Below are 24,442 nucleotides of genomic sequence, written 5' to 3'. Positions count from 1 at the left end.
CGGAGCTGCTGCGTAGGCAAGATTAGGGGCAGATTATGGTCAGATTTGGCAGTTTTGATAACCCAATAGTTGCCCAAGACATGGCCCAATGGTTGGGGCACATATTGGGCACAATATGAACATGTTTCATGACATTTTTAAGGATGTTTTATGACTTGAAAATGAATGGCCGACGTGAATACGACTTGCCATTAGATGATGGATCCCTATATAAAGGAGGCCAAAGGTCATTCTTGGCATTCAAAAGTAGTTTCTAGAGGTCAACTTCCAAGCAACAACCTATCACCCCATTGCAGTTCTTTGAGCTTTTTCTCAAGAGGACAATTGTATATTTCCGTTCATGGCAACATACAACAGTTTATAAAGATCTCAGAGGTCTTCTCTATTGTGCGTTGTTTAGCGTTAAAATTTTTTTAAAACAAAAAAAGCATTAACTCATCATTTAGTTGTTCGCTGTTAACACACATGCTATATTGGTATCAAAGTGTCACGAGTGTCTTCTAGATTCAGCTCAGCTACATTGATGTCCATGCATATGCATGTTACATTGGTATCAAAGCGTCTAGGTCTTTCCTAGGCAAATAAGGGTTTGCAGGAGGTGCTAGCAACCAATTAGGGTTTGTGTTTTTGCCTTTGTAGCCAATTTCATATGTGCAGGTCACCTAGAGGAGCTTTTTGCATGTGTGATACGTCCTTGATCGAGAATCATGCATTACGGTTTGTGTTTTCACTGGAGATTACATTTAGGGTGTGCTAGATCTAGGGTTGCGTTAGGGTTTTTGCATTCAAGTTTTGCATAGATTTGCACGAGTCTTGCATGCAGTTAGGACATGCTCAAGTAGGTAAGTTAGTATTTCTTCTCCACTGTTGGGCATTGATGACGTTAGTGGGGATGTCGTAGTATCTAGTCCATACTATGCATAATGGAGTTGATAATTATATAGTCTTGTGGGTTGACTACCATGAGTATATAACATGCACGTTCCTAAAAGGTGAATTTGGGCATGTTTCTGGATTCATCTAGGTATATATATATGGCAAACGGTTCGAGACCAACTTGTGGAAGCTGAAGTTCCAGAAGCAGATTCTCAAGTCCATGATCCTATAGTCAACGTGTATAATAGTCGTGCCTATGTGCTAGGGTTTGAGTGTGAGATAGAGAAGAGAGCATTGGAATCAATCACACAACACACACACGAGTCATAACAACTAATGTTTTGTATTATGTACAAGAAAGAAGTAATCCAAGTACAAATGATGGCTGAGAGTGAAGACGTCAACTCTCAGCTCACACTATTGAAGATCTCCTTGGCCATTCCACGCTCAGTACAGAACCTCTTTGTAGAGAGACTAGTGCTTTGAAATTGCAGATGGAAATGACAAATTTCCCATAATTGTTTATATAACACATGATGTGTTGGTCCGCCACTTTATGCCGCTGTTGGCCAAGGAATGCCCTTGACTTGTGCCCACTAGCCGACTGCCACGTGGTACTTGGGCCCGTTAGATGGCTGTGCCTATTGCCCATAGACTTGTGCGCCTAGCTACGGGGCTATACATAGGGGAGGTGTGCCACACAACAGGCGAGTAGCCTAGTGGTGTGGGTTTGTGACTAGAGGTCTTGAGTTCAAATCCCTGTTAGTCCGCGATTGGGCTGCTTGCAGGCCACAAATGTTTTCTACGACAAATGATCTATTAGAGTTAAAATAAGTTCATGATCACGGAGATTTACATGATCTGGGAGCAAAGATTCCAGTTGGGTGATGTTTTCTTGAAGGGTTGTGAAAACAAATTGGCAATATGTGAGAGAATCCATGGACAGAGTCATGAAAGAGGAAAGTTCATCCAAAGGAGGGAGTTTCCCTCGATGCTCGAGAGCTTCTAGGAAGTGGGGCATGAGACTTTTTGCCGAGTGAGGAGTGTAGACCCGAGGAGGAAATGCATATGTCGGTGATGATGGAGTGAGAACCAACATAGGAATTGATCTTTGAGGACCAATGATTGCCCGAACTGATGCCAGAGCAGCCGAAAAGTCAACATGCATCTGAAGAGCTTCCCAAGAGTCTCTCTGAATCCAATGCAAAGGAGGATGAGACTACGGTTGATGCAATAGTTCCCATGGCAGTCACTCTAGTAGCGTCTCTGGCTATTGGAGCCTGTGTGGTTGGAGCTGATTCCAAGCTTACCATTGGATGCTACCTGGGGAACAAAGGAGCATGGATCAAAAGTAGCATCTGGGCAGAATATGGTCTGATTTTGGCAATTTTGGAGCCAGATAGGCACCCATGACATGGCCTAATGGTTGGGACACAAGTTGGGCACAATATGAAAGTGTTCGATGACTTGAAAATGGATTGCTGACCTGAATATGACTTGCCATCAAATCCCTATATAAAGGTGGTCAAAGGTAATTCTTGGTATTCAGAGGACTGTCTAGAGGTGCATCTTCTAGGCAGCAATCCGAAATCTGGGTCACCTGATTGCTATTGTTTGAACGTCTTCTCTAGAGGACATCATAATCAACAGTACAACTGAGGACATTGTAATTAGGAGTACTAGCTTTTGGTATGCATGTACCTAGGTTTGCATAGCATGCATAGTAGTTTGGGGGTTGTTTGAAACGGGTGTCCTAAAAGTTTCAAACGTGTTTCGTAAAATCAGCCTGAAGTTTCCTACAAGTTTCCTACCTACAGGTTTTTGCATGTACAAAATTTCAAATAAAATATGTAAAAATAACACTAAATGCATAGAATACATGGAAACATCCATTTGAAGCCTAGTCTTTGAATCACAAATAACAAAAAACATATAAGCATCCATCATCAAATGATCAATGTGAAACCATACATGACACTACATAGGTTAAAACTTGTAAGTTTGAAGTGTTCATGTCACATCATACATCAATCATGATGAATCAGTAGTCATGGCCCAATGCTAATAAACAATACATAATAAATCATGATAAGCCACATGGCTCAGGCTCTCAAGTCTTAGCCTAGCTAGTAGCTAGTCTTGCAAGTCCTCAATGATCAATCTTCTCGTCCTCATCATCGTCACACTTAGACTCACTGTGAGAATTTGAATTGGATGTGGAGAAAGACTCAATTGTTGCACTCGCCTCAGCTGCTGCACTGGTACTAGTACTTGCTGCTGCTGTAGATGAATGTGCACGACTAACATGTGCAGGTGCTGTGATCTCCTCATATAGCATGGCATAAATGTCACGCTCCTCTCGAGGAATCTTTGGGACTTCTTTCACTTTTTCAATGCTGATTTTATCGACATTGACTTGGCGAGGCTTGATGGGATTGCCTACCTGCTCAATTAGGCGAAGGTTGCAATGACAAAATACCAACCGCTCTAATTGAACAGTGGACGACCGATTCCTCTTCTTTGTATGGAAGAGGGCCCAAGTACTCCAATTCCTCTCGCAAGGACCCGAGCTACAATCTTGTGATAGGACTCGAATGGCGAGGGACTTCTGTCATAATTCATGCAATAAAAGAAGTTGAAGCCCTTGTTAGTAACTTACTAAGTATACTACAAGTGGATTCATATGCGAGATTCAAGAACCAAGAGTCAAGACTCACCAAGTGAGGGGTGCCGATGCCATATTTCTCCCACCATGACACTGGCTGCAGCTATGTCTCCCACATTTTGGCTGTCACTGAACCAAATTTAAAGCTACCATTTCGGAAAATAAGTAGCTCATCCTCGAGTTGCCTTAGGAGGTCCACATCCCCTCCTGTGTATCTCTGGATGTACTTCTGCCATCCATCCTTAAGCTTCTCATTATTGTATTGCTTCTCATTTCTCCAAAGATGATGCAATATGTGAGCAACTGCATGGTTTGGTCTATGAAACGAACCCCATCATGTGTTCTACATGGCTTGGATGTCCTGAACTCTAAAAAAACAGCCATGAAATGTATACAGTATAATGTCATAAAGTTGATATCATACAAGATTAAAGAATCAAAGAGACTAAGAGACTAAGAGTGCATGCATAATGCAGCATACCTCTCTGCTGTTATGACAGTGCAGCGGTTCAAAGCTTCACCAAGTCTATCCATGAACTTGTGCAGGAGTCCCAGAGTGCTGCTCTCCATGTCCGTGATGCGAAGAACACTATAAATAGGTTGAATGGCCTTTGTGAGAGCTTCAGCCTCTTGCCACCAAGTGTCTCTCATGACAACATGTACAAATGCAACGGCCTTGGGACTATCACAATCATCCCAAGCCATCCACTCCCTGGAAACCACTGTGTGTAGGAGTCCATGATGGCGGCCTCTCACTAGCCTCTCAACTACAATGAATGTGTATGCAAATCTAGTGGTAGAAGGTTTGAGAAGCTTTAAGTCACTATGTGCCCGATACATGGCAAGCACCTTTGGCCTCTTTGTCACAAACTTTACCATCATGTGAGAGGTCTCAAAGATGTTTGACACCCAACCTATCTTTGCCACATCCTCGATGAGGAGGTCCAAGCTATGAGCCGCACATGGAGTCCAAAGAATTGCAGGAAACTCCTCCTCAAGAATCCTTCCCATGGAGACACAGTTCGAGCCATTATCAGTGATCACTTACACTATATTTTGTGGCCCAATCTCCATGACAGCCTCTCAAATGTGTCGCTTAGTTCATTTTCACACCAGTGCCAAAAATGTCCATGTGCGCAAGGCCACATAAGAGGGCCCCTCCCACTCTCATCCTATGCGGCTGATTGCCCTCATGGCCTTTTTCCATCATGTGGTGCGCACAATATTGAAAGACAAAGCACATTGTATGAAGAGCTTTGTCAGCTCTCGGGTGGCCTCTTGCTTCGCTTGCATCTGTAGACTGGCTTTGATGCTCCCTTTTTGCAAGGCCTTGGCAATGGGGATGGGAGTCCTTTTTGCCCGTGGTGCAAAGCTATCTTCTGAAACCTTTTGTTTCTTGGATACACTTGTACTACCTATAGCTGGCACATCCACATCTTCCTCCTCATCTTCATTCCTCTCCTTTTCTGCTGGTAACTTCATTTGGCCAATAATTTGGCTCTCTTCCACTCTTGTAATGATGCCTTGATAGCATCCGGCACAAGTGGATAAGAGCTAACTCCCTTCCCCGCTAAACCTGTGAAATGGGCCTTCACCTTGTCTATGCTTCCACCGAACTGCAAACCACAATACTTGCACTGCCATTTGGAAGCACCTCCACCCTTGTAGGAGGCCGATTCGATCATATGGGTCCACATATCATCTCTTGTGCGAGGCATTTTGTTGAAGGAGTGTGCATGCAGAGAAACCCCCAATTTTCAAACCACTTCAATTGACAAAAATCAGCCATGTAATGGATTACATAGTTGCTTAAGATCCTTGGGCAAGAGTCCAAGGCAAATGTTGGAGGCTTAATGGGGTCTTTGTGAAGAAAACCCCCATTTTGCAGCATCTCCATCTTGCCCCAAAGTGGCCAAAATTAGCAAGTAGGTTTGATAGAAAACACACCTGGTTGTAGACACGTGACCCGAGGGAGGAAACGTGTAAGTTTGGGGCAGGCCGGGCAGCGTTGTCTTCGATGTTGACGATGAGGGAAAAGCGGTGCATGAAAATAACCTACTTGTCAAATCATCAAGTGGGTAGCACTCTGCAACCTATATTTTAAATCATCGGTCTTTGGAGAGCGATGCCTATTCTTTATCGTAACCTTTTTCAACTTTTTATATTCACACACACCCATAGTAGCAATGAAACATGTTTCATACGTTTTTTAATGAAATGAAACGTATGAGACATGAATGTTTCTGTCACCAGGAGGTGAAACTTTTTGCAGTTGTTTTCTTTATTTACATTTCGTTATAAATATATATTTTTCTTTTCTTTCTCTTTGGTTGCTGTTGTTTCCCCCGGGATCTCTTGGAAGGGCTTGGGCCATTGCAATGTCAGAATGGGTCAGCCAGTGGGACTTTGGACCAGTGGTTGGCTAAGCCTGAGAATTGCACTGAAAGATGAATGACAGTGTCCAGGACATGGCCACTGAATGAGGGCATAGGCCGGTTTACACTAGTAAGTGGCCGCCACCGAAATGTGAATGTATCTTGAATTCTAAGCAAATTCTGAAGTGACCATAGTGGTCAAAGATGGTCAGGAGACTAGAAGGAATGCAGATGACATCATCCCTAAAATCTAGGGAACTGCTATTTTGGGTAGTGTCGGAATTGAAAAGTGTTCGCGTCAGTTTGTGCGGAATGTCAAGGGGACCAAAAGCTGGCAAAGGACTGTTGTGAGAGTGTGAACCAATCAAGAGATTTTTAGCTTGGAAGATTGCATGTGGAAAAGGCTTAAAAATGTGCCAAGTGTCAAATTTATGTGCATTTTCCACATTGGGAAGAGGGAAGCGTGGGATTTTGGGCTGAATGAGGCTCATTTGCAGCCATTATGGTGGATTGTTGCAGGTTAAGAGCTATTGTGGTGCACTCCCTTGCCCTACAACTCATGTATTGAGGGTTGAGCTTGCTCCCCACAGCCTCTCTCTCTCTTTCTCTCTCTTGCAGACTATGGTAATGCTCTCATCAGATAAAATCAGGTATAGTTGTGTGAATTTCATGCTTATATGCAGAGGCTGGCTGCCTCCTTGAACAGGAACCGGTGTAGTTAGTTCCTACACCAAAGCAGGGACGGAAGAGGGTAATAACCTCTTCAATACAACGCTGTTTCAGCACTGTTTAGGTGCTGTTTTTGGGCTGTTATGTTGCCCGGTTGATGCCAGAATGCAGTAGGACTTTGCTAAAGTCCTCCAAGACAGTACAAGGGTTAATTTGGGCCGAAAACAGGTCTGTGCAGAAAATTACAGCAAGCTGAATTGTGATGTTTTGGACTCCATTGGGTAGTCTGATGCATATGGAAGTGAGCCTGTCAGTTGGGACTCATTTTGAGATGTTATGGAACAGTTTTAGTGCAATTATGCTGGCAAATTTCTCCCAGAATTTGTAAAACTCAGCTGGTGCAAGTAGAGTGCTCTGTTGCACTCGTGCTTTGTATTTTCCAACTTTTTGACAATAAAGAAATACCGCAAGGGGCGCCGGACTTCGGGGCCGATGTGTTGTTGAGCGAGGGAGCGAGGATTCTGTGATTGTGTGTCTGAGTAAGTCCAGGTTATTTGTGAATGAATTACCGCTTTATGTGTCCATAGACCGGTTTTATGGTTCCATTGCCGGGATAGGGTCCTCTTTTCTGCAAGAGCCCGGACACGGATTGCATTGGGTGAACAAGAGGCACACATAGAGAGGTACAGCTGGTTACAGGTGAGAAAGATTACGAGATCTTTCTTTGGATACAAGATTCCTTTGAGGGCTCAGTAGACAGCATGGCAGATAAGGGAAAAGGAAACCTCCCGGCAGAAGAGAGTTCCTCTTCTACCCGCCGACACCGTAGAGAGATGACAGGTGCCAGAGTGTCAGCATCTGAGTGGACACAGCCATTGTCACAGCCAGCCATGTCAGTAGAAGAACAGGAACAAGAGGATTTATTTCATGCGCAGCTCCTGAGCATGGTTGGTACCTTTGAACAGCTGGTGAAGAATCCCAGGATGAAGAGATATTCGCAGTCAAGGACAGGGGATTCCCAGGTTGAATCATCTCAGCATGCAGTTGAGAGGGCACAGGAACAAGTGCCAAGGATGCCACAGCATGTAGAGCAGACACTAGCAGTGGCAGCCAATCCAGTGCAGCATGTTACACAAGCACAGGATCAGGCAGTTAATGGTCAGGGCAGTAATGCACAAATGGTTCTGCCGACCATTCCTCCTTTGGTTGCTGCCCAGCGTGGCTATTTTGGTGGTGGGTCTGTTTTCCAGGCCATGGCTAGGCCGCCCACAGTTTTGCCAGGATTGATGTCAAGAGGGTCACCAGGAATGATGCCTATGGAAGCTGTGAACCCTCTTTATGCCAATATAGGTGTGCAGCCCGGACTTCAAACTTATTTTAGTCCAGCTTTGGGGCCCCCAGCACTTGTCAGTGTGGCTGAATTTTCTCAACCTAGTGGACAAAGAGCAGTAAGGACTGGTGCAGAGAAAGTGCAGAAGGATTTACCATTCTTACAGCCGCCAGTCTATGATTACTTGACCCCCAAGAGCAGTAAGCAAAAGGATTACAAAGAAGGTGGTCAAGCAGTGAAGTTTGAGACTTTCAGTGGGATGCAGGACAAATTGAAAGCGCTGACTTTCATTCAGCAGTTTGATGCAACATTCACTGGAGGCAACTTCATAGAGTCTTCTAAGGTGCGGAAGGCTGCTACTTTCTTGAAAGCTAACGCATTGTAGTGGTGGACCTCACTGTTGATGCAAGGACAGGCACCTGCTACATGGGTCCAATTCAAGCAGCAGTTCTCTTTTGCATGGCTGACAAACACTTTTGAAGTGGATGTGATGACAGCATGGCACAAACTGGATGCAGCCAATTGTGCAAATCTGGAAGAGTATAATAAGAAGTTTTGGGATGCACTCTTGCCAGTAACTTCCTACAGGACAGTGCCATTGTCAGAGCAAATAGAGAAGTATTGCTGTGGTTTGCCCAAAGAAATCAGGGATTATTGCATTAAGACCAATGTTTCTAATATGACTTAGCTCATTGAGAATGCAAACATGGCTAATGCATTGCTACAGGGAGGTTCACGTGGCTTTAAGAGCACAGTGAAGAAGGAACCTCAAGACAAAGGACAGAAGAGGCCACTGTTTGGCAAGTCATTTGAAGAGAGAAAGGCATTGATGCAAGCTGGGAAATGTTTTATCTGTGAACAGAAAGGGCATATGGCTGCAAAATGTCCACAACAGCCACCAAAAGATGCGGAGGATAAACAAGGGCCACCCAAGAAGAAGACAATGCCGAGTGCAGGATTGATACCTGACATGGTTGGTGACCAGCCACGTGATGATGCGATAGAATTGTGCAGAGCATGGGGTAAAATTAGAGATGCTACAGTGCTGATTTTCTTTGACCCTGGTGCTCGAGCCAACTTTATTTCACTAGCATTGGCAGCCAAGTTGGGAATTCATGCTGAAGAGATGGGACTAGTTGGACAGGCTGATTTGGCATGCCCTGGGCATTCAGTTCCTGTCACTCCTATACTTGGCAAACTTCGCATGCATATACAGAGTTATGTCAACACAGAGGAGTTTCTTATCATGCCCTTGGAAGGATGTGATGTCCTCTTGGGAATTCCATGGTGTCATAGGAAACATGCAGTGTTGGATGCTTTCAACAGGAAAATCACAATTGTACATAGGGACAAAACTCATGTTCTGGATGTGAAGCTGAAAGGAGAGTCTGTCCCAGTTATTTCTGCTTTTTGAACTTGAATTCTGAATGACCTGTACATTTGTATTATATGTTTGGCAATGTACAGTTTTGACATTTGTTGTCAATGACTTAATCAATGAATGAACTTTCAGTGCTTTGAAGTTGTATCTGTTATGCTTCAAATGAATGATTTACATGTTGTGACACTAATAGTACAAGATATATGCTATCGCCCTGTGTTGCATCCGGAAACATGTATTTGAAAGGCTTGAACGTGCGATGGCACAAATGGTAGTGGGGAATCCCTATCATTGCCCCGTGTCATCCGTTGGCAGGAGATACATGCGATGACACTAATCATCTCCGGAATCTTGTGATCGTCCTGTGTCATCCGTTTGCATGTGGACTTGCAATTGAGGTCGCTTGCTTCTTTCAAGAGGGGGGTATGTCACCAGGAGGTGAAACTTTTTGCAGTTGTTTTCTTTATTTACATTTCTTTATAAATATATATTTTTCTTTTCTTTCTCTTTGGTTGCTGTTGTTTCTCCCGGGATCTCTTGGAAGGGCTTGGGCCATTGCAATGTCAGAATGGGTCAGCCAGTGGGACTTTGGACCAGTGGTTGGCTAAGCCTGAGAACTGCACTGAAAGATGAATGACAGTGTCCAGGACATGGCCACTGAATGAGGGCATAGGCCGGTTTACACTAGTAAGTGGCCGCCACCGACATGTGAATGTATCTTGAATTCTAAGCAAATTCTGAAGTGACCATAGTGGTCAAAGATGGTCAGGAGACTAGAAGGAATGCAGATGACATCATCCCTAAAATCTAGGGAATTGCTATTTTGGGCAGTGTCGGAATTGAAAAGTGTTCGCGTCAGTTTGTGCGGAATGTCAAGGGGACCAAAAGCTGGCAAAGGACTGTTGTGAGAGTGTGAACCAGTCAAGAGATTTCTTGGAAGATTGCATGTGGAAAAGGCTTAAAAATGTGCCAAGTGTCAAATTGATGTGCATTTTCCACATTGGGAAGAGGGAAGCGTGGGATTTTGGGCTGAATGAGGCTCATTTGCAGCCATTATGGTGGATTGTTGTAGGTTAAGAGCTATTGTGGTGCACTCCCTTGCCCTACAACTCATGTATTGAGGGTTGAGCTTGCTCCCCACAACCTCTCTCTCTCTTTCTCTCTCTTGCAGACTATGGTAATGCTCTCATCAGATAAAATCAGGTATAGTTGTGTGAATTTCATGCTTATATGCAGAGGCTAGCTGCCTCCTTGAACAGGAACCGGTGTAGTTAGTTCCTACACCAAAGCAGGGACGGAAGAGGGTAATAATCTCTTCAATACAACGCTGTTTCAGCACTGTTTAGGTGCTGTTTTTGGGCTGTTATGTTGCCCAGTTGATGCCAGAATGCAGTAGGACTTTGCTAAAGTCCTCCAGGACAGTACAAGGATTAATTTGGGCCGAAAACGGAGCTGAAAATAGGTCTGTGCAAAAAATTATAGCAAGCTGAATTGTGATGTTTTGGACTCCATTGGGTAGTCTGATGCATATGGAAGTGAGCCTGTCAGTTGGGACTCATTTTGAGATGTTATGGAACAGTTTTAGTGCAGTTATGCTGGTAAATTTCTCCCAGAATTTGTAAAACTCAGCTGGTGCAAGTAGAGTGCTCTGTTGCACTCGTGCTTTGTATTTTCCAACTTTTTAACAATAAAGAAATACCGCAAGGGGCGCCGGACTTCGGGGCCAATGTGTTGTTGAGTGAGGGAGCGAGGATTCTGTGATTGTGTGTCTGAGTAAGTCCAGGTTATTTGTGAATGAATTACCGCTTTATGTGTCCATAGACCGGTTTTAGTTTCAGACAGCCTTATCATTATCCACATCTTGATCTTAACATTGTTTTTATGTGTAAATGCAGCATCATTTATACCTTCTTTGATCTGAACCGGTAAACCCCTCTCCCCCCCCCTCGCCCTCCTCCCCCGCGGAGGTTTTCTTGTGTGAAACGTTTTTGAAATGCTTGGGAAAGGTATGAAACGTTTTCAGAAATGTGTTTCATGAAACGTTGGGTAACTATGTGCACATGTGCTAACTCCCATCCTTCTTGTGCTTTGAAAGTGTTGGTGTTGGACTCACACACTCACACACACAAACCTGCACATTAGGGTTAGGTGCAGGATGGAGAAGCTCACACAAAATGAGAGAGAGAGAGAGAGAGAGAGAGAGAGAGAGAGAGAGAGAGAGAGAAATGAAATGAAATGAAATGTTATATTAACGTCTTCAAAAGGCCATAATGACCTATGAGACCAAAAGTTACATCATGGTGGATCTGATACAATGTCTGGATAAAAAACCCAGAAAATGAAAAATAAAGATGATACTACTGGCACCTAGAAAATGAAACTGGAACTGGAATATAGTGAGGGGAGGGTACGCTATGGAGGTGAGTGGAATATAGTGAGGGGATACAATATCATGTGGGACGGAGGGGTACACTATGGAGGTGCCTCCATCTCATAATATGTGCCGCATCGGACACTGGCGGATCTCCTCAATATCCTCTGTGGTCAACACCCTGACTGAGTGTCCGGCATGCCTCGCAAGAATAATCCGAATCTGCCGCTGCAACCTCCGTCTATGCCAAAAGTGTGGTAGTCACAAAATGCAAGTCAACCCTTGCATGTGTGTCACATCCATATAATATAGAAGTACAAAATATTATATGTAGAGTGTCCTTTCACACTTGATATCCAAGGGGAAAAACCACATGGGAAAAAATGCCCTTGGTTAAGCCGCCCTGTTCACACATATCACTACCATAAGTGAGCATATGCCTACAAATCCCCCCGGTAGTGGAAGTGTGAACCTGTACAAGGTAGCAGATCACTCTTTGTATGAGAGTAAGCCCAAAGCTTTGCGGAAAGCTTCAAACTTTTCTCGAGGTAAAGTCTTTGTGAATAGATCTGCAACATTATCCTGTGTAGGGCAGTAAGACAAACTGATCTGCCCTGCATGTAACCTCTCTCTGACATAGTGATAATGAATCTCGATGTGCTTGGTACGTGCATGAAATACTGGATTTCGTGCCACGGCCATAGCACTCTGGCTATCAGTGAGAATGGTGGTGGGTGTCTGCTGACACTCACGAAGATCAGCCAATAATCTCCTCAACCATACACAATCTACTGTAGCTATGAAGACTGCCCTGTACTCAGCCTCACAAGTAGATGTGGCAACAGTGGGTTGCTTTTTACTCAACCAAGATATGCATGAACTGCCAAGAAAAAAATAATTTCCACTGGTGGATTGCTTGGTATCATAATCACCAGCCCAATCTGAATCACTGTATGCATAAAGCTGCAAGCTGCCCCCCTTGGGATAGAACAAACCAAGATCCAGGGTACCCTGAAGATAATGAAAAATGCGTTTGACTGCTTGCCAATTCTTTGTGCCTGGGTTGTGCATGAATTTGCTCAACTAAGACACCTCAAAAGATATGTCTGGCCTCGTGTTACACAAATAAATGAGACATCCCACTGCCTGGCTGTAAATGCCGGTCTCAAAAGGCTCTCCAATATCATGCATAGTAAGCCGTACACCTGGTTCTATTGGAGTAGAAATGGGCTTACATTCATCCATGTGAAACCTTTTTAGCAAACTTTTTATATACTTAGTTTGCTGCATAACAATGCCATCATTTGTATGCATAAACTGTATGCCGAGGTAGTAGTGAGACCCCAAATCTGACATCAAATTCAGCTTTCAAATCAGCTTTGAAATCTGAAATCTGTGCTTTGCTAGTACCTGTAATGAGCAGCATGTCATCTACATACAAGATGACTATGAGAATATCAGCACCGGTTTTCTTCACATACAATGTGCTTTCAGCTGGACTATTCACATAACCTTGGCTGGTTAGATGAGCATGTATTTTATCATACCAAGCTCTTGGAGCTTGCTTTAACCCATACAATGCTTTGTGTAACCTGCATACTTTATGTTTCTCACCAGGAACTACAAAACCAATGAGCTAATTTACATTTACTTCCTCCTGTAAATCCCCATTTAAGAATGCAGTTTTGATGTCCAATTGCTCCTCATAATCTATTCCTTTTTTCTGGGAGTAGCCTTTAGCCACAAGGCTTGCTTTGTACCTGTCAATAGTACCATCAGACTTTCTTTTGACTTTGTACACCCACTTTGTTCCAATGACATGCTTGCCTTTAGGCAATTCCACAAGATCCCAAGTATTGTTCTTCATGATAGAAGAGATTTCAACTTGCATAGCTTGCACCCAATGCTCATTCTCATGTGCTTCTTCATAAGAAGAAGGCTCTTCTGAATCAAAGAGACCACCCATGGCTAATACAGACTCCCCACGATGTATATTCAATGCATGGCTTGAACTAGCCCTTGTTCTACCTGTGAGTGGAGCTGCAAGTTTGCTTTCTTGCAAAGTTTTTAGCAACCATCTTGGCACTGACTTGGTTGTGTCTATGGCTGTTTGCTCTTCCCTAATAAGATCTTCCACTTCTTCCATAGAAGGGGGCTGAATGGCTGGCTGTTCCCAATGTTGTACATGAGGACTTTCTTGTGTAGGGGCTGGCTGATCTGAATCCCCCTTAATTGCAATGGGTAATAGTCCTTCAAACATGTCCTGTATGCCTGTATCATTACTTTTATACAAGCTGTACATGGGCTGTTCTGAATTTTCAGCAAATACCACATCTCTACTGACAAAAATCCTTCGTGTTGTTGGATTATAAAGACGATATCCTTTGCTCTAATTTCTGTAGCCCACAAAAATGCATTTCATTGCTTTGTCATCTAGCTTTGTTCGGAGTTGTTCTGGCACATGTGCATATGCCAAACACCCAAATGTCCGTATATAATCCACTGTTGGCTTTCGGCTATACCAAGCCTCAAATGGTGTTATGGTTTTCAAAGCTTTTGTTGGACACCTGTTCAATACATGAGTTGCACACATTATAGCTTCCATCCAAAAATTGTGAGGCAACTTTTGTGCTTTCACCATGCATCTTGCCATCTCCATGAGAGATCTATTTTTCCTTTCAGCTACACCATTCTGCTGCGGTGTATAAGGCACAGTACATTGGTGTTTGATGCCCTTTTGAAGCATAGAATCCTTGAATGCATTTGACATGTATTCTCAACCTCTATCTGAGCGGAGTGTTTGGACTTTACATCCACACATATTTTCAGCCATTGCTACAAAGTGTCGAAAGCATGTAAACACCTTTGCTTTCGCTTTCAAAGGGTAAACCCAAGCAAACCTGGAGTAGTCATCAATGAATGTGACGAAGTAAAGATGCCCCCCTATGGATGGTGTCCGCATTAGACCACATACATCACTATGTATGAGCTGTAATTTACTTTCAGCTCTAACAGCTCCATCTTTGGGGAATGGTTTTTGTTGCATCTTTCCCAAAATACACCCCACATACATATCTTGGTGGAGACTCAAGAGGCGGCATATTATCAACCATATGATGATTCTGCAAAAGCATCAAACTCCGAAAATTTACATGCTCAAAACGAGCATGCCATAGCTCTGCATCATGCATAGCAGGAGTGTGGGCAGCCACTGTATTTGCATCATAAGTACCCTTGTCATAGCTGTCCAGCTTATACAAGCCTTTGTATCGTGTTCTAGAAGTGACTATTTCATAACCCTTTGATGGGTCTTTTACCAAACACTTCCCATCTTCAAATTCAGCCTTTAAACCTTGGTCGTTTATGGCTGAGACGGAGAGCAGATTTTTCTTTATGCCTTGAACATACAATACATTTTTCATACATATATTGGCACCATTGGCTGCAATAAGTATGACATTGCCAATTCCCTTTACTGGATATGTGGTATGATCTGCACATGATACAGTGCGGCCATTTGAAGCATAAACCAAGTGCTGAAATACATCTTTGCATGAAGTGATGTGGCTCGAAGCACCACTATTAAAATACCATGATACATCCTGTCTGTCAGATGCAATGCAAGACATATCATTGTCTGAAGCGCTTGGTGTGTCACTAGTGCATGTGACCAAAAAAGTGTACTCTTCCTGAATTACATTAGTTGATTGCTGTGCTTTGTTATTAGAAGAGTCTGCTACTGCATTGCCTGCTTCTTTCCTTTTCTCTTTTGCAATGCGCTTCCTACATTCAGTGATGTAGTGTCTAGGCTTATGGTAGTAGTGACATTTGCCCTTCTTTTTGGGCTTGTTTGCATTCCCTTTGTCAGACTTTTCACCACCAGAAGAGGGCTGTCCATGACCAGCCTTGCTAGACTGTTGTCCCCCATGCTTAAAGCTCTTTGCTTTACCCTTATCCTTGGCTGTAAATGCCTTGTCTCCACCACGGTTGCTCGATAAGTTTGCTCTTGTTTGCTCTGCCTGCAAGAGTAAACCCACCAGCTCTTCAAAAGTGACGGGATCACCACCTCCTCTCATAGAGAGGTTGAGAGAGGTGTGAAAGCCCAAGTAGGAAGGTGGTAAAGAATGAAGAGTGTTGGTGACCAGTTGTCTGTTTGGGATAACCTCATCAATGTTGAGCAATTGTTCTTGCAAATCTTTCACTTTGGTGAGATGATGTGCCATGGAGTCACCCTCATCCATAGAAAGAAGATCCAATTGCCTCTTCAAGTAGGCAACTCTTGCCTTGTTGCGTACCTGATACATTGCTTCCAATGTGTCCCATGCAAGCTTTGATGTCTTGCAAGAACGAATGTGCGGAATAATAGTCCTTTTCACTGAAAGGGCTATCAATGACATGGCCTGTGCATCCCTTGAGTCCCATCTCTTCTGCTCTTGTGTGGGAGCACGTTCTACTTCAGGAGCTCTTTGAGACCTCCCCTTTGAGGCGTGGCTCGCTGAATGGTAAGTGGGCGTGTGTCATCACCACACACGATGCCCCAAAGTCCTTTGGCTACCAACAAATTACGGATCATGAAACTCCAGAGGGAGTAGTTAGATCCATCCAACTTGTCCTCGTGGGTGAGCACACCAAATACATCTGTAGCATTTTGAGCCATGTCAACAAAATATACCTGCAAGCAAACCAAGCACCAATGTGCACTGCCAGGCAACCAAATGTCCTGTGCAAATGTTTGTCGGCAAACTGAAGCAAGTGTAAACCTGCACCAAATTGTTCAATTACACACAATGTGTATACATATGCGACAAATCACAGCTGTAATGCCCAATTACATGCTCCAATCTGAAAAGCCCCAATTTTTATGCACTCCAATCGCTTCAATGTGCAGTTAATTGGCCAATTTTCACAAAAGCCCCAAATTTCTGCAACTGAAAGAGGCTCAATTTGCTGATTTTGACCTCAATTTGGAAAACCCCCAAATTTGGACAGAAATGGCTGATTATGCAAACAATGACAAGAGCCCTAAAATTGATCACCTAATTGGCTTTCAATTTTTGCAAAAATGAGAAAAACCCCAAAATGTTTGACTGAATGGCTTTGATTCTCACAAATGCCTTTGACAAAATCTCCAATTGACAATGAATGTCACACAGAATGCCCTGATTTCAGAAAACACCAAACATAATGAAAAGCCCCAAATTTTTGTAATGATTGGCTTTGACTCTTACCCAATGGATGGAATTTGATGAAGCCTTAAATCTTTGTGTAAGACTGGCGGGGAAGGGAAACGGAAGGAAGCAGGAGAGTAGCAAGTGTGTTGGCGTTGTAAGGGCGGCCACAGGGATAAGCATATGGTTGGATCCAGGGACTGAAGCCCAGAGCCCACACGGCACGGGATGCAGACCACACGAACACCGGAAGCACAAATGAAACCGTCGAGGGTTGGGCGGAGCAGGGGAAGTGATCTATTGAAGGCGGTGGGCGACGCGAGTGCCCAAGCGTCGAGTGGACAAACTGTATACGCAAGGCATAGCCGCCAGTTGCAGTCGGGAATGAAGGTACAGCTCTAGACGTTGGAGTCTGGCGGATGCAGACGGTCGGTGGCAAAGAGTACGGCAGGCTGGCGTGGACGGGAGCAGGCTGTGTCGAAGGGCGCCGGACGGAAATCACGAGCGCCGAATAGGCTGAGGCGGCGAGACGGGCGGTCAGAACTGGCCGTGAAGTATCGTGGTCGTCTGAGGCGTCTGAAACGGGAGGTGCCGCCGGTGGGCTGAGCGGCGGCGGTGCTCTCCCCACTAGTGCCGCTGGCTATGGGCGGCCGAAACTGGCGGACGGAAGCAAGCAAGCGATGGAAAAACCACAGCGACGGATGGACTGGCTCCATCGACGGAATTTCGTAGGCGACGGACAGAACTGTGCAAGAAACGGAATTTCACAGTTGTCGGACGGAAACTCACAGTTTGATGTAGATTTTAGGGACAACTCCACCGGCAGCTCCCAGCTCTGATACCAATTGTTGGTGTTGGACTCACACACTCACACACACAAACCTACACATTAGGGTTAGGTGCAGGATGGAGAAGCTCACACAGAAATGAGAGAGAGAGAGAGAGAGAGAGAGAGAGAGAGAGAGAGAGCCAAAAGTGTGGTAGCCACAAAATGCAAGTCAACCCTTGCATGTGTGTCACATCCATATAATATAGAAGTGCAAAATATTATATGTGTAGTGTCCTATCACACTTGATATCTAAGGGAAAAAACCACATGGGAAAAAATGCCCTTGGTTAAGCCCTGTTCACACATAGCACTACCACAAGTGAGCATATGCCAACAGAAAGCACATGAGCTCCTGGTACATACGTGAGGCTAGCCACATGGTTAGTTGGGCCTAATCTGGGGTGAGGATTAGTGTAACAGGCTGCGATTACAAGGGGTAAGGTGTTTATAAGTGTTATCCCATAAATTATAGCTATTTATGAGTCGGTGACTATTTATAGGTTGATTGAGGCTATATAAGTGGGATGAGCCTATTGAGTGGTTCTATTGTATTGTATCCTACCGTTGTGGTCAGATGAATAAAGGCTTGTGCCTAGGCGTTGGACACAGCCATAGTCATCAGATGTTTCATGAAACGTGTCTCATACACGTTTCACACCTTTCTCAGGTGTTTCAAAAACGTTTCATACAAAAGAGGAGGGGGGGGGGGGATATAACCGGTCCCAAAATTCATATAGATGTTACCTAATTTATGTTGCCCTACTGTGCAGCTCATAGAAGCTATAAAACCTATTGAATTTATTGTCAGGTATTAGGGAGTGATTAGCAAGAGGGGACACGAGATAAAGTGAAAGATTAGGCACACTCAAGCATTATAATAATGGTCCTTTTATAGGAGAGACCCCCCCCCCCCTTACAAAATCTATTCATATGTTGCCACCACATACCACATGTCAAACTAAGATGTCATGTGTCCCGAAGAGGTGTCACGTGCATACATCATTGCTTACATAAGATCCTCTTAAGAGGTTGTTCCCACACACAAAGGAACCCACACACTAGTGATTGCTCACACACACTAGAACCGTTTTGCTAAGTTATTAGGTGCCAGTTGACACAACCACCTAGCACCTGTTTATTTCCACATTCATCACTGTTAGTACTTAACATTTTCCCCCACAGTGATAATGTAGCTAGAAAGCCCACTCATTCTGGGCTATGTTTGCTTCTTCTTCAGGATGTTGCTTCGTTGTTGGAGGTGGAGGTAGCAAAGTTTGCCGAGCTTTCAACTCGGCAAAGCCTCTTCCAACACTCTTTGATGTAGTTCCCCGGCTTGTGTTAATAATTATGCTTTCCTTTCTTTTTTTTGGTGTCACCCTATGACTTTGCCTTTGCCATTGGAATAGAAGGCTTGGTCCCCTCTACTGGTATCGCCTTTGGATCTATGCTTCCTTGTTTGCTCCTCATGCAGGAGTAATCCAACGAGCTCCTCAAAGGTAAAAGGATTACCTCCTCGTCTCATAGAGAGATTTAGAGAAGTGTGAAAATTTTGATAGGACTCAGGTAAGTAATTAAGAATAGTGGTGATCAATTTTCTTCTATCAACTACCTCATTAATATTCTGCAGCTATTCCTTAAGGTCTATCACCTTGGTAAGGTGATCTAATATGGAGTCTTCCTTGTTCATGGTCAGGTTGCCAGCTCCCGCATCAGGTACATGACACATGCTTCATTACGGGACTAGAACATGGTCTTGAGGACCATTGAGGCAGCCCTTGGAGAGCTGTAGGATCGGATGTGAGGAATAATGGATTACTTGATTGAAAGAGCGATCATGGCCATTGCTTGGGCATCACAAGCATCCCACCGTCTTTGATCTTTAGTGAGTGGAGGGAGCTGTGTTGGAGTTCGTGCCACTGGAGCTGTAGTTTGGGTCCCTCGTCTTGTTGTGGTTGATGTTGCCGAAGAGGTCGTGGTTGCTAAAGCTGCAAGATGAGGCTCTTGCCCTGTAACAATCTCCCACAACCCCATTGGCTATCAAAAGACTCTTCATCATGAAGCTCCACAGTGAGTAGTTGGGACCGTCAGGAGTTGTCATGAATCCACTAAAAGAGTTGTCATGAATCCACTAAACCCAGAAAGGTCAGAAATTGGTGCTCTTTGCGACATCCTCACAACATAGTTGTTAGGTACGAAGGTACGAAACGAGACAGGGGTACGAAAACATGGTACCAGCATGGGACATTTTATTTCGGAAAAATAAGTTCGATAGAGGTACAGTCCACTTTAAAAAACACTTTGTACACATTTAGAGATGCAAAGTCGATAGGAGGTAGCCCCTTTTGCCCAAATGGCCGTAAAAAACAGCAAAACAAAACAGGTAGAAATAAAGAAGAAAAAAAAATGGCCATTAACAAAAAAAAGTTTCGCATTAGTTTCGCTTGCATAGTTTTGTACCATAACGTATTTTATGTACCTCATGAGCAGGGTGAGTTTCAAAGACAACTATGCCTTACAATATGGGATTTCCTTGAGCTGTATGAGGTGAAGTGAACAAGAAAGCCCCCCCTTGATTGAGAACTTTTGTGACATCCTCACATTATGGGATTTCCTTAAGCTGTATGAGGTGCAATGAACAAGGAAGCCCCCCTTGATTGAGAACTTTTGTGCACCCAAAGCTTATTGAAAACACAAGAGAAAATGAGAGTGTGCACTCATGGCACCGGGATATGACAAGATAAAGATGCGATTGCCAAAGGATACTAAAAACCAAGGCATATACTTGAGTGAGCAAAACAAAGCTCCGAGATATGTGCACAAGAATTGGAGTGCCTATCGATGCCTAATCCAAAAAGATATCTTTGAGAGAAAGCCTCAAAACAAGGAACCAATACCTCAATGTCCTTGCCAGTGATGAACAAGATCCCGGGCAGCTGGTGATGATGGTGAAGGGGAGCTTTGCCAAGAAGCGTGGAGCACGGAGTGCACAGGCAGCAACAGAAGAGTGAGCAGCACCGACTAGCAGGGCAAGAATTCGGGCTGCTGGATCTAGGCATTTTGTGGTGGAGACGGCTGAGTGCTGCCGGATCTGGGTGGAGTTGTCACAGATTCAACCAGTGTTGGGCAGAGCCGCCGGATCTGGGTGGAGCTGCCACAGATTCAACCACTGCTGGGTGAAGCTGCTGGTTGTGGTGGTTCTCCCTGCAATAGCTCTACCGATGAGATGGGTGGCGGTGCGTTGTCCACTAGCGCTGCTGAAGATGGTGGTGGAAATGGGCGGTGGCTGGCTCTAGGTGGCGATTGGCTTTGGAAGGCGCCTCTGGGCGGCGGCAGAAATTGGCAAAGGCACACAAGATTGGTAGACGCTCTGATACTAGATCTTGGGTATTAGGGTTAATTACAAGGTTTACAAGAGTGATTAACAAGAGGATAAGTTGAAAGATTAGGCACACTCAATAATAATGGTTCTTTTATAGGAGAGACTCCTCTTTACAAGGTGTATTCATATATTGCCACCACATATGCCACATGTCAAACTATGATGCCAAGTGTCCCTAAGAGGTGTCACCTACATACATCATTGCTTACATAAGATCCTCTTAAGAGGTTGTCCCCACACAAAAAAGAAGCCACACACTAGCGGCTGTTCACACACTCTAGAACCGCTTTATTTAAACCTAGAATTCTAAGTTATTAGGTGCCAATTTACAGAACCACCTAGCATGTGTTTATTTCCACATTCATCACTATAAATGTTCAACATTTATACATAAAAACAATGTTCAGAATCAAGATGTGGATAATGATGAAGCTGTATATGAAACGGGTTTCATACGTACGAAACATTTTGTTTCATAAAAAACGTATCAAACACGTTTCATTACTACTATTGACACATTACACGGAAGCCTTAGCCTCTGGGCTCAGGGGTGGTCTATGGATTTAGACCTATGGTTGGGAGGTGAGCCAACCTCCACCCCTTTGATTTGGTACTATAACATATGGGTCCTTAACATCCTTATTTTCACGTGTTGCTGCAGTAGGTTTTTCAGTTTTGTTGCGAGTGCTTTGATGCTCCTGGAAGTTTATTTATTTATTTATTTATTTATTTATTTTTTTGGGGGGGGGGTATCTTAAGATGTACAGGTGCTCCAAGATCAATGTGCAGGTTACTTTCTTCCTCTTGATTAAAAAACTTGAGTTGCTGCTCTTTTTACAGGCTTTAGCATCTGCAAGTGGTGTTTGTATCGATGTACCCTTAGATATTCAAGAAAGTGAAAAGCTCTTGGAGACTGTCACAATTTTTGATGAGGATGAGCAGATCAGACTACTATTAGCAGGCACAATTTGCATGATACCATATGCATATGGATCAGGTAAGGCAAGGCTATTATGGATTTGGGGTGTTATGCCATTTAAACTGGGCAGCTCTCAGTGGGTCTATGAATTCATCTCAGAATATTTCTTTCAAACTTATTTTTCTCATGGACTAGAATAGGTTCTCCACATAGTGAAGACACGAGGAGGGTGGTGTTATCAGGATCGTTCAATCCATTACATGAAGGGCATTTGAAACTAATGGATGCTGCTTGCAGGTGTTTTTTTGCTTTCAATTTCAGACATCAATCAATTTATGCATGTGTGTTCTATTTTTAGTAAAATTTTGATTTTGGAGTAATGAAAAGTTGCCCCTGCATACTATGGATTCCCGAACCCAAGGGTGACTATCAGGTGTTGTATGGGACGTGTCCACTGGTGCTGCTCGCAGGCAAGGTGGGTTGGTGTCTAGAGGCCTCATAGTCAGCCGTTATGTCCTATCCAACATTCCCATGGCTTTTTTTTTTTTGGGGGGGGGGGGGGGGGGGGGGGGGGCATGGTCTATGGTTGGGTTGCTGAGTCAACTGCTTTCCATGTGTTACTCGTGTGTATGTGTATGTGGGTTTGGTGCTTTAGATGCAGGTTGAGATTGTAACAGGATGTGTATGTGTACATTAGGTTATAACAGGCACCCTACAACGATATCAATGGCCTTATCAACCCCTTTTCAAACAAATCATTCACTTGAGTCATAATTTCCTCCTGTTGGGCAGCACTCACCCTATAAGGAGGTTGGTTAGGAGGAGATCTACCAGGGATTATGTCAATACAATGATCCTCTGGCCTCTCTGGGTATAACTCTCCAGGTAGGGAGTCACCAAACAATCAACATAATAACTTAAGAAATCAATCTTATCTTGATCTATGAGATTTACAGCATCATGCTCAACATTATCACGTACAAAGACCAAGTAAGAACAAGGCCACGATCGTGCGGCCAGAAGCAGGCAGTGCTCCAGTACAAAATCTTCTTCCAAATGCTTAGAAGAAGGGGGGCTAGCTGCTGAGATGTCAATCCCAACCTGACACCCGAGGTGTCAAACTGAGGTTCCCTTGGGGATCCACTCGTATGACTCAATTGGGTGCCAAGCCAGGGTGGGTGAAGATCCCACCCAAAAACCACACGACTTGTGCGAGTTGATCTAAGCCCCGGAGGCTAAGCAGAAAGTCCTGATGGCGAGGGCAAATCTCTGAAGGTTCCCCTCATCTCCCAAGAGGTAGGCGGCTGTGTTGTCTGCAAACTTTGAGTCAAGTAGCTCCTCCTGGAATTTGATGGGGAGGTGGAGACCCTGGCGTCCTCTCCTGTGTGGAGAGAAAGCTGCTCATTGTGTCTGCCGGCCGCGAAGAGGAAGAGGAAAGGGGCGAGGGAGCATCCTTGTTTGAGTGATCTTGAGATCGGAAACCTGTCCCGCATCGCCCCCTAGATGAGGACCTAAGTGTGAGCTGCCGAATATAGGGTGGAGACACCTCTAATCCATCTAGCTGGAAAACCCATCCTAAGCATGGTGCCCTCCAGAAAACTCCAATCGGCCTTTCATAGGCCCTCTCAAAATCCAAGAGTAGAATTGCCATGTCCTCCCTCTGAAGCCCTGGCTGTAGCTATCGCTTCCCAAAAGGTGAAGATCTTATCCAAGATGCTCCTAGTTTTGATGAAGCCGGTTTGGCTGCCATGGATCAGGTCGGGGAGATGAGGCTGTAGGCATCGGCTGATGGCTTTGGTGAGGATTTTGTAAGCACTTCCTAGGAAGGTGATGGGGCGCCACTACCGAATCTCCAAATGGTCACCACCTTCCTTCGGAATTAGGTGAATCAGCCCCTTAGAGAGTTGTTCCGGCATGTGACCTTAGGCCATGATCTCATTGAAGGCGGCCATGAAACCGCCTTCCATGAGATCCCGATGACGTAGAAAGAGAGATCGGCAAGCTATCCTGGTGTGGACACTTGCCCCATAGAAGTGAATCTCGCAACTCGATGAGAGAGAAAGGGGGGCACAAGAGGGCTTGGAGGCCCGGGTGCACCACCTCCCATGTATGTTGCCAAACTTTCTCCCTTGCTGCCTCCACTTGTGAGGTGAGAGAATCTGCTGAAAGGAGATCTCTGAAGAAATTTGTGGCTATGGACTGAACTTGAGGGGCATCTGCCTCTATGGTACCATTTGGGTTCCTCAGCCACTGAACCCCGTCTCTGTGATGGTGAGGGGCTGCTGTCTCAAAGAAATCATAGGTGACTGTGTCCCCTGCTTGAGTCCAAAAGGAGGCCGTGACATGGTATATTGATACTCCACCCTCCTCCTCTTGATCGATTGGATCTCCATGTGGGTTGCCTCCATCAGAGACTCCACCCACGGATTGTCTGGGGTCTTTTCTTGCAGCCGCTACAGCGAGGCTAGGCCCCGACCAAG

The 24,442-nt window shown here is 44.5% G+C and overlaps 1 protein-coding gene across 4 annotated transcripts in view; it reads left to right on the top strand.

Annotated features, from left to right (window-relative positions):
• The window catches only part of LOC147611849 (uncharacterized), an 83,479-nt gene that overhangs the window by 32,647 nt on the left and 26,390 nt on the right, over positions 1 to 24,442 (top strand). For all 4 annotated transcript variants that reach the window (XM_086783723.1, XM_086783727.1, XM_086783726.1 and 1 more), the window contains 2 exons: positions 21,884 to 22,040; positions 22,163 to 22,259. In XM_086783723.1, the coding sequence (XP_086639849.1) occupies positions 21,884 to 22,040; positions 22,163 to 22,259 (254 nt within the window). The remainder of the gene's footprint in view (positions 1 to 21,883; positions 22,041 to 22,162; positions 22,260 to 24,442) is intronic.

Source organism: Cibotium barometz, chromosome 46, assembly GCF_041138505.1.
Source record: "Cibotium barometz isolate CiBa-2024 chromosome 46, ASM4113850v1, whole genome shotgun sequence".
Classification (NCBI taxonomy): Eukaryota; Viridiplantae; Streptophyta; class Polypodiopsida; order Cyatheales; family Cibotiaceae; genus Cibotium; species Cibotium barometz.
This window is presented reverse-complemented; position numbering and strand designations above follow the sequence as displayed.